Raw genomic sequence first — 19,414 nt, forward strand, 5'->3', positions numbered from 1 at the left:
CTGCTTCTGTCAACTTCTTTTGACACGATCACAATACCTACGACTGGATAATCCGTGCTCTTGCCATAACTCATCGTTTTAATTATTTGAAATTAGGTTTGGAATTTATGGTTGCTAATCCTTGTCCTTGTTCTGATGGGATCGTTGCTTGTCCTAGAATTGAGCCAATTTTTTTGGTTTGCGATTAATGCGTATTGTAGTGTTGGGAGGCTTTATGATGTAGTTATAATGTTTGATTGTATATCTAGGTTGATTGATGGCAAGGAGAGTGTGGTATTGTATAATGTTGTGATCCACGGGTTTGTTAAGTTTATGGAGTTTGAGAAAGGGTTGAGGTTCTACGAGCGGATGTTAAGGATCGGGTTAGGCCGGATGTGGTTACGTTTAATATGTTGATTAGTGGGTATTGTAGGAATTAAAGGTTTGATTTGGCGTTAGGGGTTTTTAAGGAGATAAGGGGAAGGAGTGTGTTCGAAATGTGGTTAGTTTTAATACTTTGATCAAGGGCTTTCTCAGGGAAAGGAAGGTTGATGAAGGGGTTGGGATGGCGTATGAGATGGTTAAGTTGGGATGTGAGTTTTCAGTTGTGACTTGTGAGATTTCGGTTGATGGGTTGCGTTCCGAGCAATTTTGATATTCTAACCACTTGTGGATTCCAAACACAATGGACTGGTTAGGGCTGTGAAAACATCACAACAAGATCATAATTTGAAAACAGAAACTCAAAAGCTTCTTTGAATAGTGTTTCTCAAAATTGTAATCAGTCATTGCATGGGGAGCCTTGTGCAACATGTACTACAAGCTTGTCTTTGTTGTTACCGTCTGATGTGAATGGAGACAAAGTTGGGACTGATGTGAATGGAGACAAAGTTGGGAATATTTCGGATTGTAGCGCGTTTAAGTCTATTTATGTTGCTGCATTCGCCAATCCGTTTGGTCCAACCGATAAAGATACTGCTGAGTGCCTGTTTGCTCTTAATCTTAATAGTTCTAAATCCAACAAGACACACAGCACTGCTCTGATTTTTGTGGTTTCCTGGTTGATTTTGTTAGTTTTCAGGATTTAAGGTGACAAAGGGGTGTTAACTTTAGGGGTCTATAAGCGCACTTCTAAACTTTAAGGCCGAGGAGGTACATTTTAAAACTTGTTTGAAAATCGGCTGGACAATTACTGAAATAACCTTCCCGATTTATCAATTTCCGTGGCCCAATTCGGGCCAAGGGTAAAAAAGCATATTTTGGATGCCCAAGGGCTGAAAAGGTACGCTTTTAAACTTCAGGGTTTCATGAGTATACGGGTGCAAACTTTGAGGGCGAAGAGGTTATTAAGCCTATTTAAAACTTTCAGAATTCATGAAGAGGATACTTGTGCTTACTAAATCAGAATTGCTACAAGCTATTCTGATTCATCTCCAAAGAAAGGACCAGAACTTCATCTGTCAATGGTCTTCACAGTAGCTCATCAACCCTGTCATGTCAACCTTAAGGAGGATTTGTTAAGGGAAGCTGTCAAAATTTCCTACAACAGCAAAGTTAAAATAGAGTAAAGGAGATTACTCTTGGACATATAGATGAGACTATCAAAAGATTCTTACTTCCTGGATCATGCACACAAGAACCTATGTCTTAATGAGGCATAACAGCAACATCATTCCCTGGTCCATGTTCCACAAGAATCTATATTTCACATGGTATAGAAGACAAGGAAGAATCTCTTGAAAAACATGACACAACTGCACAACAAACAGCGTTAACAGAAGCTCGGAATTCAAACAGTGGAGTAGAGTACACAAGAACCTGGATGGCAAAGTCATACATCAACTCTTGAATCTCCGGCCACACAAGAACCATTATCTCAAAATGGTGATGAAGGCAGAATCACTGAGAACACTGTGAGAACAGTTGAAACTGATGAAAGATGCAGCTGCATACCAATGTTAAATTAATCAGATGCTTCTTCAAAATCTCACAAAGTATGAAATACATATCTACTTTTCTGATGAAATGAGTATGATTAGACCTATATGGATCACCCCTAATTATATGATCACACACAACTCTTCTCAGCCACCTCTTATTTCTGTAGGTCAAATAACATTTGATTCTTTCATGTGAGGATGAGAGAAAAGATTGAGTGAAAAACAGAAAATAAGAGAGGTAGGATCCTTCATGGCGAAAGGAGAGGTCGATGAGTGTCTAGATTTAGTAATCCTTGTGAGGAAACTCTGACTCTTAAAAGTCATGAGACTAGTGCAGTGAGAAGTAGTGAGACTACTTTAAAAGAACAGAGAGTTTAGGACTTGTGTTACTAAAAGACTTTTTCTGCAGGTCTAAGTCTCATATTCTACTTGTTGAAATCACTATAGCTTGAAGCTGCAGATATTGTTCTAAATGGACAATGACACAAGCTTGAACAACATGCATCTAGTTGATTCTTTTCACCACAAGATAATGTTAATATATCTAAATGCAAAAACAGCTTTTGGATGTTGCCAGACAATAATACTCTCTTCTTGATAGGGGGGAGAAGAGTAAATCTAAATGTACTGGGAAGATTGGGAAGATTGATTCTGCATTTAGCTAGAGTTTTGACATCATCAATCTGAACTTGTGCATAATTTCATAATGAACAAGTTGAGAGAGATTGTCATACATAAATGATGATGTCAAAGATTACTGAAGATAACAATATCATTAGTGTCCCTGATCAAAGTATAAAGCAAAGCTAAATGGATATCTGATCTAAGGAGAATAATGAACTGTTACTTTTCATAATCTGTTAAGCTTGAGGTTAGTCTTGTTAACAGGAATGAATTTGTGTTAAGCAATCTTCTCACTAATTGGGAGAGATTGTTGTGCAAGATATACCTGTAATTTAACAAGACTAAGACATTTTGTCAATCCTAAGTAAGTTGTATTGTTATCTTAATTTGTATTTTATACCTATAACATTTAAAGTCTGTAAAAATGTCAAAGGGGCAGACTGGAGCCTTTTTCTATAAACAGTATCAAGCCTAAGAATTCCATCTGGAAGAAGATCAAGAAGATCATGCCTCTGAAGAATTATAAAGAAGTTTGGAGTTGAATAAAGTTGTTTTAGGAAAAATACTCTAAGTCAAGATCTCTACAAGTCACAGATTTAATGTTATAGAGAAGTCATTCGAGAACTTCACAATGGCTTATAGAGAAGTCAGGAAAGCTACTAGAGAACTCAGAGAGATATCGACAAGTCAAGAAGACATGAAGGTTAGAGATACCGACAAGTCATTTATTCACTAGAGAACTCAGAGTTATCGACAAGTCTACATTCATTAGAGAACTCTGAGTTATCGATAAGTCAAGTTCCACTAGAGAACTCAGAGTTATCGATAAGTCTAAGTCTGGTAGAGAACTCAAAGATATCGATAAGTCAAAATTCACTAGAGAACTCTAAGTAAATCGACAAGACAAAGTGAAGACATGATGCTGAGAGATCTCGACAAGCTAAAGTTTCATTCGAGAACTCAGAGACCTCTATAAGTCAAATTCACTAGAGCATTAGAGATTTCGATAAGTCATTATACTTATCGAGATGTCAAGTGTTCTATAGACCTAAACTGGAGATCTCGAGGTAAAATCTCAAAGTACAAAGTTGCAGATAAGTTCAATATCCAAGATTAAGAATCAACAAACAATCCAAACAGCTGGATTGAAAAGTCTACGAAAAGCAGTTTGAAGAATGTGCAAGATCAATGGTAAAGATTAACTGACAAAAGAAGATCAAAGTGAACACGGGATGCTAAAGATATGCTAAGCTAGAAATGGAAGATTTACTTTTCTATAAATAGAAATGACAAGTGACAGTTTAGAAAAACTAATAGCATGTCTTATTATACACTGTGTAAACCAGCAGTTAATTAAGTTATAAAGTTAACACCGGTCCTTTAGTCAGTTGAAAACAATTGAGATCAAATTTCTTGTAACACTCTCAAGGAGAAGCTAAGCTCTTTATCAACAAAGAGCCTAGAAATTTTGTAGCAAAACAGTCTTAATTTTAATATAAAATTTAGTGAGTTTTGGAGATCTTTGTTCTTTATTTTCTGCAAACTTAAATTCTGCATGAACACATTTCATTACAAGATTTAGTTTACTTTGTTCAACCATAAACATTCAAGAAAAGTACAAAAACAGTAAAACACATTCCCCCCTCTGTGTGTTATTCATTTCCTAACAGCTTCAAATTTGAACTAATAGATAGACTCTATTCCGTTCGACCATCATTTTTCCAAAAACTTGGAAAATAACTCGCATCACCGACTAACGACTCTATATAACCGACTAACGACTCTATATATGTAGTTGCCTTGTCCAGCATCTATCGAATAATGGGGTTAAATGGCGTTTGGGTAACTCAACTGACCGTAAACTTGCAGTTGGATCATCCAACTAAAAAAACTTTCAATCATATCATTTTACTCTTAAAACTTTTCATCCAGGTCATTCGCCGTTACATTCCGTTAAAAACTTAACGGAATGCTGACTCAACGTGGTAACTTGACTTAAATAAATCTATCGTGGCATGTACAGTTAGATGAAGCGGCGTTTTGGTCACTCAACTGGTTCAAAACTTGCAATTTGGTCATCAAACTAATTTTTTTTTCATTCAAGTCACTGACCATTACATCTATTAAAAACTGAAAAAAAAATCTGAACGAAGAGCTCTTCTATAACCACTCTTTTCTCTCTTAATTTTTTTTTGAAACATATAAATGCAATTAATAAATGTATCAATATGTTGTTCAATTCCCATATTAAAGTCGTTACAAATCTCAAAATATCTCAAAAAATTCAAAATATTGAAAAATGTTCTCAAATTTGTTATTGGGTTTTTATTTCAAAATCCCAAAATTATTCAATAATGACTCGTAACGTGATTTTATTTTTGGACTCGTATATTTGCACGATATTCTCTTATCATAAATACATTTTTTAACAATTATTTATTTTAAATAACTTTTAATAACATGTTCAACTCAATTCAAACCGATCTAAATCGACAAACAAATGGTAGGGTTAGATTACATTTTTATTTTTATGGGTCGAGTTATAAAATTTCAAACTTTGGGTCGGGTTGCTAAAATATATTTAACGTGACCAACTTGACCCATGTGCACCCCTAGTTTCTATGAGTAAAATTATTGATGATAATATGTGTGTTTGTTGTAAAGAAATGTGATGGGAGGACCCTTAACGTTGTTGTAGGAGACATGTTCGTTCGGTTTTCTTTTCAATTTTTAATCGATATAATGGTCAGTGGTATATATGAATTTTTTTTCATTTTGATGACCAAATTACAAGGTTCAAGCCAGTTGAGTGACCAAAATGCCGCATCAGCTGACTGTACATACCACTGTAAATTTATTTAAACCAAGTCATCAAGCTCACGCAGCATTCCGTTAAGTTTTTAACGGAATGTAACGGTGAATAACCTAGATCAAATTTTTTTTAAATAAAATGATGTAACTGAATTTTTTGTGAATTGGCTAATCCAACTGCAAGTTTTCGATTAGTTGAGTGACCAAAATGACATTCAACCCTCAAATAATGTCTCTCTATAACTTAACGTCATAACCATTCTACATATGCATTTACAGGAGACAGTATTTCACTAATTCAGCCAAAAATAACACCAGGCTTCATCTAATCAAAACTTATCTAGACATTCTAAACAGTTACTCACCAGAAATTGGATCATGTTCCATTTGATCACACTTTATTAGAATATGCTAGATTAATTCATGCCACCACCATACTACACTTTTAAAAATGAAAACTGTACTACTCAAATTGAGCAAAGAATGAAAATTCCTTTCAACTCTAAACAGCATATAATCTCTATACTCTTAACAGTCTACATCCTCAATGGCATTGGTGGGTCCAAAGCCGCCACCACTACAATAGAAAAAAAATTGAAAAGTTTAAGACTTGACTCGTGGTCAAAGAAAACTAAAATTCATAGCCTGAACTGAGCTATATATATGTTACAGATCCTATTTTATACTTTTATAGGAACTTTGAGCTACCTACGAAACTCAGGGTGATGGGTGGATTGTTGAGGATCAATTCATTCACCGCCTTAACAGATCATAACGATCCTTTTACTGCAAAACTGTCATCAAGGAAACTAATACAACTGCAGGTTTTCAGCTTTTTGACAGCTTCATGGGGCTTCCCTGACACGAGATCCAAGTAAATTGCAGTTAAAATGGCTTCAGGGCTGTTTGGTATGGCAGACAATGCTAGGCTGGCAAATCTATTGGCTTGCTCAAGGTCACCCTGTATTGCAGAAATGGTAGCTAGGTCTGCATAGAGAGTTCCCCGTGCCTCTTCAGGATTGAGTTCAAAAACTTGCCAATCACCAACTGAAGCATTTTTGGCAGCCACAGGACCACCGTTTGAATCCTCACATTCCACGGGTTTTCCTACCCGCCACAATTTACAGTCTTCTTGAGTGAAAGGATGTTCAACAATGTTTCCACTAGAAAGATAGATCAGCAAATGCTCTGCAGCTTCCTTCGAACGATTGAGCAGGCAGAGAGCCTCAGCTGCGAAACAATTGCCCAAGTAACTGTATATTTTGGAGCACTCTGCAATTTTCAGGAGAGTCCTTGCAGTTGACAAGGCTTTCAAGGGATTTCCTAGTTCCAACTCCACATATGCCAAATCAGCAAGAACGGATTGTCTGATTATCTGAATTTCTTTTCTGCACATATCTTCATAGTCAGAAATGGAGTTTTGTAAAGTAGCATTTAGAAAACTTGCACGCTTTGCTTCTTTCAATTCTCCGTTTGCAAGCTGACCTGAAACAACTGCCATATTATGTTCCTGAGAATCAGATACACCCTTATAGTTGGTATTATTAGAATATGTTTTTTCCTCAATAGCTAAATCAGAAGGCAAACCAGAGGTCAAGTGCACAGACTCAGAAGAGTTTAGCAGCTGTAATGCATTTAATAGGCACTGACGAGCCAGAGACATTGAAAGTTTAAGTTGTTTATCATTATTACGGATCGCTGAATCTTTTCGACCAACAAAACCTGCCTGGCTGTTTCTTAAAACCCTGTCTTCCATTACAAGATGTCTCCACTTTCCCTTCCCAATAACATGGACTTTAACCTCTGATCTGCTTGATAAATCTCCATCGGAATCCAATAATCCCTTTTCAAGCGCCATCAGACAGCATTCAGCGATCCTTAGCCATAAGAGAGGCCGATTGTAAAAAAATAAACTGGCTTTGTGGAAACATCGAGCAGCAAGGATAGGCTTGCCACAAGCTAAGTACTGCATACCACAATTATAAGTAACAAGGAGCCACTTATCCGATGAGAGGCTAGTGTGTGTACGAGGCTTTTCCTTCCTCATTGCTGAGCTAATACTTAATGCCTTAGAGAAGTATAAAGCTGATGTTTGATATCTGCCAAGTTGATAATGGATACAACCGAGATTGTTGTAGAACATGATAGAAATTCCGATTTCCATTCGATTGCTTGAAGCCATCAAAAGCTTAATTGCTTTAGGATGATTTCCACCGGCATATTCAAGCTGAGCTTTCAAAAATAAAACCATAGAATTATTTCCCCTAGCTATGTTCATAGCCATTTTAACCTCACGTTTGGCTGCCTTAGGGTTCCTGGTGAGAAGAAGAAACCGAACCTTGTATAGATGCAACTTGAGTCTCAAATCAGTGATTGGAAAAGAATCGTCAACCTGGGTTCTCGATATGTCATTTAAAGAATGGAGAATGGATGGTCTTGATAGGTTTTTCCCACTCATGTCAAGAGTTGAAAATAAGTTTTCATATTCTGCTTCTTCCGATAAACTTCTAGACAAAGAAATTTCAGATGTATTTGTACTAGAATCACCACTGGATGTATCGGGAATAGATGTGCTGTTAGGAACTGAAGAAGATTTTGTCACCAGGCTCGGAGGCTGTAGTTGGTCATGGCTAACATTTTCACCTTGATTGATCATGCTAGTGACGCAAGATATCTTTTCCACATAGTCAATCACTTCCTGCAATAAACAACGCGAAGGGATTGTGAGTTTATAATACATAGTTAAAATGCTCGAACAAATATTCAACAAGTTGGGAAAGATCTACAATTGCTTGGACAACTGAACAGTGAACCTTTCAGTTAAAAGTCATACAGGCAAATGAACATAGCATACAAATATGCGGTGTCAAATTGTATAACCTCTATACAAGGAAGGAAAAACTGTACTTATTAATAGAAAAGCAAATATGAAATAAACAATGCCTTGAAAAGAATAAACACCCATCCGAAGAATAGACTCATGAGTAAATATGACAAAAAGTTCCTACATTGTCCATAAATACTACTACCATTCCTTGCTCATTTTAACAACATTAACCTTTTATGCGCAGTTTTGCATAATTAATAGTTCCTTTTTTGTCCCATTTTAAGGTATGACCACCGACCCAACCCCTCTTTTAGTATAGATAGCTCCTTATTACATACTTCACTCCTTCTATAAACTCGGAAGTCATCTAAAGAGCCAGAGCAACCAAAAAGTTATATACGTAACCCGGCAAATATTATACACCAGAAGAAACTTTTTGGTATGGAAAATCAGCTTGATCACGCTTGTTTACTTGTAACATCTCATAATAATATATTGCATCCTAAAGGTTAAAAAAATTAAAATATTCGGGAAAGAAAATCTTATGGCATTGTAGATGAAAATTCACAGCACAGAAACCATTAACCCAGTTTTAATATTCATAGACAGTTGACTTTGAATTGATGTTCTTCAGTCTACTATCTGTTTCATAGACTTGATTTTATGGCATGATGTTTGTTAGGGCAATATGGTTGAACAATAAGCCTCAACAACGCATGATGTTTTTTAAGGCAAATCTAGTTCAACAATAAGCCTCAACAACCTGGCACTTAGAGTTCATAAACCCCAACCCTATAACAACAAAATGTCAACCACATTATGTGAAAAAATATAATAAAGGTTATCATAAGCCTCGCAAAGAGAAAGCTTACAGCAGATCTCAGGGTATGTTGGGAAAGCAAGGCAGCATCGAGCAACAAAAGGCATATACGAAGGGCAATCCCCTGCAATTAGAAACCCGAACTTAACTATTCAAATTCAGTTTTCACCACTACACTCATTGCTCGAAGTTTCCCACAAAACAATAATCAAAACTGACCTCACTTATAGGTGCAACTTTTTGATAAAGTGGCTCCAGAATAGAAAACGACTTTGAATACTCGCAAAGATTAAACCACGTAACAGCCTGCATAATGTCAAAAAAGAGAAAATGTCAATCTTAATCAACATACTTGTAAAATGAAGAAAGTACCTCATGACAACTCCACATGAACATACTATGTTGAAAGATGCTACATGTGTGGAAAACTCTGCATTCTGAACAATTTTGGAATTATTTGCAGCAGAGGATTGGGGTGCCAAACTACTATTTCCATTCGATACTGCCACAATATTACTCTCTGAATTGCTAACCTCTAAATTTTCTACGGATGCACTAGCAAGCTCTTCACTTCGTTTCTGAAAACCAAATTACCATGTTACAGAATGCAAAATGAAATTTTAAAGAATGATAGAATAGATAGAGAAGCATTTTTGAAAAATCTGTCAAAATGAATAAAATTTTACTAATTTATGAAGAGATGTAGTCATGTAGTGGTTCAACTGCCGCACATACAACTTCTGGTACCTTGTCAAAGACAAGGTGGGTGCGTGAGTGTAACTAGCAAAAAAAAGGTTTCTATGAAAACAATTGCTAGTTGCCACAAGAATCAATCTGATCAAAAAGTGAAACATGGATTTTCTAATAAGCATGCTGATAAAACTTCTCGAGCATCAATTTCATAGAACATCACTGTGTATTTTTCTAAACTAAGTAATTGAAATTTAACAGTTATAAAATTATAAAATTAAATTTCTTTCTTTCTCAGCTGTTCCTCCAAAACTTCAATTCAACTTTGAAAGGGGAATCTAAAAGCAGTCTTAACAGTTACAGAAGTGAGACAAAATAAAGACGATATACAGATCACTCGCAGTGGGTCCTAGAGATTTTAAACATATAGAAACAAGGATTTCTGCAATCAAAAACCCTGAGTACATTAGTGCACAAAGTTAGATTTCCTACTCAGAGATATCTATCTTATATGAGATATGGCGGCTCCAAAAATAAAATTAAAATATAAAAACAGCCTGCATATTAAGACGCACCTTCACATCATTTATGACTTCGATAAATTTCTTTGGATTTGAAAATCCATCTTCAGAGTTTTCTACAACAGCAATATTATGCAGAATCTGAGACAGAAATTGCAAGAACGGACAGAGAAATCTTTAACATACAGCAGAACCACAAAATAATTTGAAGTACAGATAATCACTTGAAGAGTCAAAGGTATTGCAAAGGAAAAACTTAAATTCTAATTGTCTAATTATCTCAGGTACAGTAAACAACAATAAGACCTCAAACAGAAGAGCTTCACCCCACCTTAAACAGTTCAGTGGATATTAATTCTAATCCAAAAGTAAGTTTCTATAAACAGTGTTTTCACAGACATAATACAACACTGGAAAATGTGACTGGTTAGTGAATTTAACGACAATAAATAAATTAAAAAGGTAATAATTGTCCTAAGGAACTGTCAGAAGATATACGGTTTGATGCTCAAGCCATGTTTGTGTGATAAATATACTATTCACCAAACAAAATTTTCTAAAAGTTGATGTCATAGCACTCGGAGATTCTCACCAAGTAGTACATTTTGAAGTAGTTCACTCTTTTTTGTGTATTTTCCTCTTAAATAAAGATCCGATCATCAAGATTCAAGATTGGATTGAATTGTAGTAACACGTAAGTTCTTTTTATCGTTAACATCTAACTCGGCACGTGTACTAATCTCATCAGAGCAACCCCTCCAATAAATGCCAACCTAGTTTCTCCAGTAGAAATCGTTGCATTAAACTACGGAGTCTCATAACAGCCAATAAAAGAATACGAATCAACACATAAAAATCATCACAAAAGCCCTAATAACAATTAAACCATAACCTAAACCGCAAAAGAAACAAAATTCACATTCCAAATTAAAAACAACTCAACAATTCAACGAAAACCTAACCATGCCGAATTAAAACCTACTTAACATTCAAAATCATCACTTACTAATTCACGCTAAATCAGTTGAATCCAAAATCACAATAACATAACATATCGTAATTCACAACTCGAAAGTAGTTGACAAATCAGCAACAAGCAATCACAATAACTTGAAAGTATATTACCTTGGGATCGGCAGGTTTGTAGCGCAAAAGCTGATTGAGCAATTTGAGACAATCGGAGAAGTTGCCAGTCTGGAAGAGCAAAGCAGCTTCTTTGGCCCAGGCGTAAGTGAAAGAGAGTGAGGAATCGTCATCAGAATTGTTGGATGTGATTAGTGTAGAAGCTTCTCGCGTGTCCATTTTACAGATCCAATAGAAATGTGATTCGAGATTGGATAATTGTTGTCACTCGTAATTTCTCAATTATAAAAAATGCCCTAAGCTGAAGTTTTTGAATCGGGGGTTCAAGTGAAATGGCAGTGAGATGGGGCTTCAAGTAATTCCGGCACTCACAGTTATCTATCTGTTATTGTTTTTATTTTTGTTTTTATTATTTTATATTATTATTATATTATATTATTTAACAAAATATTTTTTTACCTAATTATAGCATTAATGATTAAACCAGTATTTTAAAGAATCACGAATTTAACTGATTAATCCTCTATAAGGTGTCTAATTAATCCTTACAAGTTTTTCTTTATCGGAGTATATATATATAATAAGTCGTCTAAAACCCGTGCAATGCACGGATTATTTTTAATATTATATAATTTTAAAATTTAATTTAAAGTGATAATTTTAATCTCTGAAATTTATTTATTAAAATTTTTTAATGTCATGATTTGATAATAATTTTAAATATACACATATACAAATTACAAATTAGTGATATTTTGGATTTAAAATAAAACATCACTAATTAAAATATATAGTTTATTGATATTTATAGGTGTGTTTATAAAATATAATTATGTTTTAATTAAAAGTAACTCACATCTATACGAATTATCTTTAATTTGCTATACCGACAAAATTCAACTGCTTATAATCAGATTTATTTTAGTTTAATTTATTCAAGCCGGTATCAAATTTATGTATAAATAGTAAAAACAAATATGTTAACTTGGTTAAAAGTATATATTATTTTATCTGGTCTAGTTATTTTATTATCTATATTTTGATTTATCATAAATCAATTGTATAAATTTTTTAGTCCACATGAATAACATATATTGATTTATTTTAGTCCGACGCAATTTGGCTAACTAATGAATCATCTATATTTTCGTTTTATTAAAATAGCTTAGATATCCTTAATTATATAAATCTAGACATTATATACATAGATCTACTATCAATCTTTTAATGTCTCGGTTATTAGGGTTGGATCTCAATATCCCACTCTTCCAAGTCTACATTATATCTACCAACAAATTAGATAAATTTTAATTTTATTTTAACATGAATCAATAATATTTTAGTTTGAATTTAATTTTAGTTTTAACGTAGATCAATAATATATATTATTTTGTTTTACCTTAAACCCGTTATATCAACCAGCTAATTACCTTTTTTTGTTTTTAATTTTATTTTAGCTTCGAGTGAATTTATTTTATTTTAAATGGAATAGATAATATATTTTATTTTAGCGTAATGACATTATATCGACCAATGTATTACGTTTCAAATTTTGTTTTGTTTAAGCCCAGTTCATAAAATATTTTTTAGCCAGATGGGTAATATTTATTACTTTTTTTAGCATTAGCTAGCAAATCTTGGTTTTAGCATCGTGCCCGTTATATCAACATAATTTAGCTAAATACATTATTTTTTTTGTTTAATTTTATTTTAGGCCGCGATAAATATAATTTTGTTTTAGACCGAATAGATAATATATATAATTTTGTTTTAGATTGATGACATTTTATCACCTAAAGGAATTTTCTTTCAAATATTTTATTTTGTTTTAGCACATTTATTATTTTGTGTTAGCATGATGACATTATATCGATCAAATAAATTTTCTTTAAAATTTTATTAGTCTTTATTATTTTATTTTAGTCTGAGAGTGCAAATTACACTAACTGTATGTAGTTTGTTTTTATATTTTTTTATTTAAGATTAGATTAATAGTAGAAATTTTGTTTAGCCCGACCCGTGTGAATATTATATATTATTTTATTTAAACCAAGACCATTCGACATATTATATTTCTATTTGTATTTATATAATTCTACTGTGTATATTAATCTATTTATGAGAGTATTTTATTTTAAATATTAATAATAATTACGATGACCAAATCGACTAGTAACCAAACTTTTATTTTTTTTTGTTTTTAAAATAATAATATAGATTTATTAAAATTTAAATACAACAATCATTTAAATATAAATAATTATAGAATTTATGATATAATAGATATATATTTGTTAATAAATAACTGAATAATCATAATAAAATATTAAATAATATTAAAATATTAAAATACATCTGATTTTTATTCCGATTAATTCTTTCGATTAATTACCCATTTCCGATTAATCCTAAATCGATAGTTCAACCGATTAGGTCCTTAACTAATAATTTTTTTTTTATTATCATTTAGACTATTGTCTAAATTAACTTCTAAAAATTAAATTTATCGATAAATATAATTTTCTATACTAGTTTATAGCCCGTGCGATGCATGATTTTAAAATTTTACTTTTTAAAAAAGAATATTTTCATAATTTTTCAATATATGTGTATATATATATTATTGATCGATTATTTTTATTTTTAATAGTTTATTTTAATATTATTGCAACAAATATGCAAAGTGTACAGTGTTAGCTACTTTTTTTTAATGGAAAATCTATTATGCAATAATTTTTAAATTTAACTTAAAACTTTAAAATGTTTTTAGTATAGTTTTAATATAATTAACTTTTTTTTCATAGAGTATATATCTATCTAACTTGTACTAAAATTTATCTAAATTGTACTAAAATAAAGTATATTTATACATTGCTCTCTAAAAGTTTAGAAGAAGAACGTACAAAGTATATTCAAAAATAATTAATTACTTGTTTAAATATATCTTTGTTTGTTCCAATTGGTAATAACCACCCGCCACCAACGTTGTTGCCGTCGCGGCCGGTGGTGGCCTCCACCGAAACCCCTAACTCACCAATTCATCACGGGACACAAATCCCCTAATTTTCTAACCTCAACAAATGTGGTTATACGTATATAAAATTAACACAATCCCGAAGGCACTTCTTGAATTTACAGTACCAACTTTTGCCGATTCTGCATCTTTATCCAACCCAATACCTGCAAGACTGAGCGAAATTTTATGTCCAGTGTCGGATCTCCTCTTCGCTTTCTACTGCATAAGCAGCTCATCCCCACGTCACGAGCCTTGCTTTTCCGGTGAGTAAGCTATCGGAGAAGTCGTCTGAGAAGCCGTTGTCGTAGCCGGAATTGAATGCGTACAATATCGAATATGTCATGTATGGAATTATTTCGATCGGGGGAAACTGTTAGATATATTTAATAATTTCATGTGTAATATGATTTGTGTTTAGTTTTCAGATCTTACTTAACATGACAAATCAGTACTTAACTGGAAATCAACACTTATACTGAAGACAGAACTTAAGATATCAGAACTTAAGTTATCAGAAGATATTTATCAGGAGATAATATCAGGACTTAAGATGACTTTCAGATAAGGCAGGCGGCTGATTGAAAGGAAAGAAGATCGAGACTAAGACAGAAAGAATTATGCATGAAGAAAGAATTCTATGAAGAATAGAATACTTGGAAGAAAAGATAACTAGTTGATATATTTTAGGAAGCAGAATTATATTCCATATCAATTAGAACATTATCTTGTAACTGTGTAGTATATAAACACAGACATAGGGTTTACACTATAAGTGTTATCATTATCGAAGTTATTATTCTTTGTGACAGTTCCATATTGTAACAGAGTTTATTGTGTTGAATAAAATCTGTTTTCTATTACTTGAGTTCTTATATCCGATTTGATTGTGCTAAATACTGTATTCAACCCCCTTCTACAGTGTGTGTGACCTAACATAAACCATGAAAGCATATGACAAACGAATTCATTCCATATTTTATAGCATTTCAAGAAAGTCGATGCATTACTGATCGGTTCAGAATATCTACATGGATTATTCACACTTTGAAGTGTGAGTACAGGTAAGTCCGTGAGTGATCAAGGTCGCGACTCCGGTTTGGCTAACAATTTTATTTTAATTGTCATAAAGGTGGTGGCTAGCGGTGGTTCATTGGCGGTGATCGGAGGCAGAATATTAATTATCCTTGACCTTGATTTACGTTTCAGTTTTTCAGAATTGAATTATAATTAATGATAATTATTACTAGTTAGTGCTTAGATCATGCATGGATTTTGAATTGTATCATATTATAATTGTAACCGATATTGTTTAGGTGTATTGATTAATATTGCCTATTTTGATTTCGTTGTGTATAAACCATGAATTATTTGTGTTAGTTTTTTAATGAAAGAATTTCGAAAAGGATTTATTAATATGAATTTTTGTAGTTATGTAGTAAATTTTCGTGTGGTGGAGTTATTGATAGTATGGTGACAGTATGGTTCTAAATGATAGTTATCTTTACTTTTATTTTTGCTTATTCCATTGAAAATTGTATCCTTGCTTAACATGTCTGTTGGTGAGACTACGTAGTTGTATGAACAGTATACGTGATAACTCAACACTAGATCAACACTAGAACAAAGGCAAGAAATCAGGAAAAAATGAAGACAAGGCAAATACAAAGAATTAAAAGATTAAAAGAAGGCTTGAAGTCTGTTTACAGGTCACTGAAAGAAGTTCATTAATATGTTCATGCCTCAGTGAAGAATAAAGGTTAAAGACTTTCAGGGTTTCAGAAATGATGAAGATTCAGTGTATAAGTGCTACCAGAAGATTTCAGTGTATTGGCATTGTTTGAAGATACACAGTGTTCAAAGCATATGTATCTGAAGAATTGAAGACATGGTAAAAGACATAGGTTAAAGAAGACAGTTGCAGTCTTGAATTTATGCTCACTGAAAGGAGTTCATTTATATGTTCAAGCATCAGTAAAGAACGTCGAAGGAAGTATTCAAAATTGTAGCAACAATGAAGACGTTGTCTAAGTACCAGAAAAGATTTCAGTGAAAGTGCATTTATTTATTGACAGTCAGTCTTCGAAGCGATAAAGTCGTTGTAAGCTTAATAATGTAATCAAGGCCATAATACGAAGACCTGAATCGGAGTTAATCTTCTGCGAATCAGGCCAGTTACACTAGGCGTCAACAACTCGTGAAAGGAATTTGGGTATTGTTTATGGAAGATTTGTTAAATTGAGGAACATACTTAGATAAAACGTTTATCTATAAAGTACGAGAATAGGTGTGCAGGTTATACATCTAAACAGCTCGAGAAAATGGCCAAGTTCAAAGTTTAACTATTAACTTAAATAAATTTATTTATTGGACTTTAATATAATTTATTTAATAAACTTAAAATGATTTATTTCATAAACTTTAAATAAATTTATTCTATAAATCTAAATTAGTTTATTTATATAAGTTATATTTAAGTTTATTTTATAAATTAATTAGTTACTATTTAAACTTAAATAAAAAAAGGGAGGTGACCATTTTCTTTTTTACAAAGGAAACCAGAGTACTTGTTTTGTTTAAGTACAAGTACTAGTACCGTGTTGGATTCGCAAGTAACATGAAGATTAAGAAAATGCAAGGCAGTTAGCACTCCCCCTCCTAGTCACAAGAAAGGGCTTCAAGAAGAGCTAGGAGTCTCCAGTAAAGACTTGCAAAATTTATCCAAGGAAATTATCTCACTACAAGGTCACAAGTAATAGAAAAGAGTACATGGTCGCAAGTCACATCTCAGCTACAATTTTATTGTACAATCAATTAATTTATGTCGTTGATTTTTTGCCACATATTGCAATTGATATACATACTACACTCAAGTAGCAGATTTAATTCAGTTGTTTTGTTCATCTTCTCTCTCACAAGAGCTGAAAAATTGAAGCAAAAAGAGACAGAAGATACACTCAAATATTATATCTGTTAATTTTATCACCTGAGTAACGTTATAATGCCCTATTTAACTCTTGTATATTCATAGGGGCTACTACAAAATGTTACCCGGTAATTAAATCCTTAGACAAGCAAAAGCTAGATCTTTGTATAGGATTTAATTTTTATATCTTTTTAAAAGCAAGAAAATTGTTGTTCTTGGTTTGTAGTCGGTTAATTTATTTACCGGAGTGTAGCAACCACTCGCGGATTTATATATGAATATAAATTTTCCCAAATATCTTGTGTTCCTCGTTTTATTGTCCTAAACACTCTTCACATCAAGAACATGGAACCACTAACTGAACACTAAATTATATATCTGTAAAAAATTCGAATGAATTTTTTAATTTTGTGAGTATCGTATTCAACCCCCCCCCTTCGACGATACTTCGGGACCTAACAAAGTAACAATGTCTTTTCTTTATTTTTAACCAAATCAATTCATCTCGTATTTTTTGAATAACTGTTATTAAGACATGAGTTGTGTTTTATTATTTACTTAATGATAATTCGTGATATCTCCTTAATTTAATGTAACTTTTATGAGTGATAATTTCATATTTTTAAAATTATTCCACTTAATTTTGGTAACTGATGTGTTTATGTGCTTTTAATGTGTTATTAATTGGGTTTAAAAGTTTTTCTTTATTGACTTTTAAATGATAAATATTTCTTGGCTAGTACTTTTTTAGGAATGTTTTATGTCAAATGGTTTTTAGCTTTCAAAAGGATAGTAGTTATCATCTTTTTAATGCTATTATTAAAGGATATTGTTGTGCAAGACATACCTATATAATAACAAGACTAAGTTTCGTTGACAACCCTGAGATTCATTTGTTTGATAATCAATTTTGTATTTTGTATTATATTACTTGAGTCTGTAAAAAGGTTAGAAGATTAGACTGGAGTATTTTTTCTGTAAATAGATTCAAGTTAAGGAATAAACTCTAGAAGAAGATCAAGCCATGATTATGCCTCATAGAAAAGTGAAGAAGCTTTGAGTTGGGTAAAATTGTTTTATGGAAAATGTTCTAAGTCAAGATATCGACAAGTCATAGATCAAGCAATATCGAGAAGTCATTCGAGGAGTCCATAATGACTTATCGAGAAGTCCAAACTGGCTTATAGAGAAGTCTCAGAGATATCGATAAGACAAATGAAGATGTGAAGATTGTAGATATCGACAAGTCATTTATGCATGTAGAGAACTTAGAAATATCGACAAGACAAAAGAAGATGTGAATAATTGGAGATATCGATAAGTCAAGTTCTCAATAGAGATCTCGGAGATATCGACAAGTCAAAATGTATATAGAGATCTCAGAGACCTTGACAAGTCAATTCTACATGTAGAGATCTCAGACATCTCGACAAGTCATTTCCCATGCAAAGATCAAGAGACCTCGACAAGTCAATTATACCTATAGAGAACTCAGAGTTCTCGATAAGTCATTATACTTATCGAGATGTCATTTCTCTATAGTACAAACTGGAGATCTTGATATGCCTATCAAATACAGAATGCAAACAATTTAAGATTCAAGATTATCAGTCAATAAATGATCTATCAACTAGATTGACAAGTCTACTAAGTAGCTAGGAGAATACACGATCAAGGGCCAAGATTAACTAGACAAAGGATGGTCACAGACCTGCAAGATTCTACACAGATTTGCTAAGTTAGAAATGGAAATAAAAAAAGTTGCTTTAGAAAAAAGTTTAGTACATTTTAGTGCAAGTTTTGTAAACTGTGCTGCTAGTGTATAAAGCATGCACTGGTGCTTAGTTTAGATGTAACAAACAAAATCATATTTTCTTGTATTCTCTCAAGGAAGAAGCATAGTTCTTATATTTTTTAGAACACAGAATTTGTAGCAAGACAAACTTAATTAATACAAATTAAATGAGTTTTCAAATATTGTGCTTGTTGTTTTAATTCTGTTAAAACAATATCTCTGCAATTAAACTGCTTTGTTCACACACAATATCCAACCTGTTAAAAAGGCTAAAAATCCAAAGAAACACATTCACCCCCTATGTCATACTCTATATCTAACACGTGGTATCAGATCAAAATCTGAAAGTAAACAGATAAAGAACTCGGAAGTATGAGTGCACAAA

The 19,414-nt window shown here is 32.8% G+C and overlaps 1 protein-coding gene across 1 annotated transcript; it reads right to left on the reverse strand.

The window, feature by feature from the left end:
* Positions 1-5,760: 5,760 nt before the first annotated feature.
* On the reverse strand, positions 5,761-11,655 carry LOC141690378 (uncharacterized). Its single transcript, XM_074495184.1, has 6 exons — positions 11,338-11,655; positions 10,267-10,353; positions 9,400-9,579; positions 9,221-9,307; positions 9,054-9,125; positions 5,761-8,052 (listed from the first exon to the last, which is right to left on the reverse strand). The coding sequence occupies exons 1-6, from the start codon at positions 11,512-11,514 to the stop codon at positions 6,124-6,126; spliced, it is 2,532 nt and encodes an 843-aa protein (XP_074351285.1). The 5' UTR covers positions 11,515-11,655; the 3' UTR covers positions 5,761-6,123.
* Between the last annotated feature and the right edge of the window lie 7,759 nt (positions 11,656-19,414).

The sequence above is a fragment of the Apium graveolens genome, chromosome 10 (assembly GCF_009905375.1).
Source record: "Apium graveolens cultivar Ventura chromosome 10, ASM990537v1, whole genome shotgun sequence".
NCBI lineage: Eukaryota > Viridiplantae > Streptophyta > Magnoliopsida > Apiales > Apiaceae > Apium > Apium graveolens.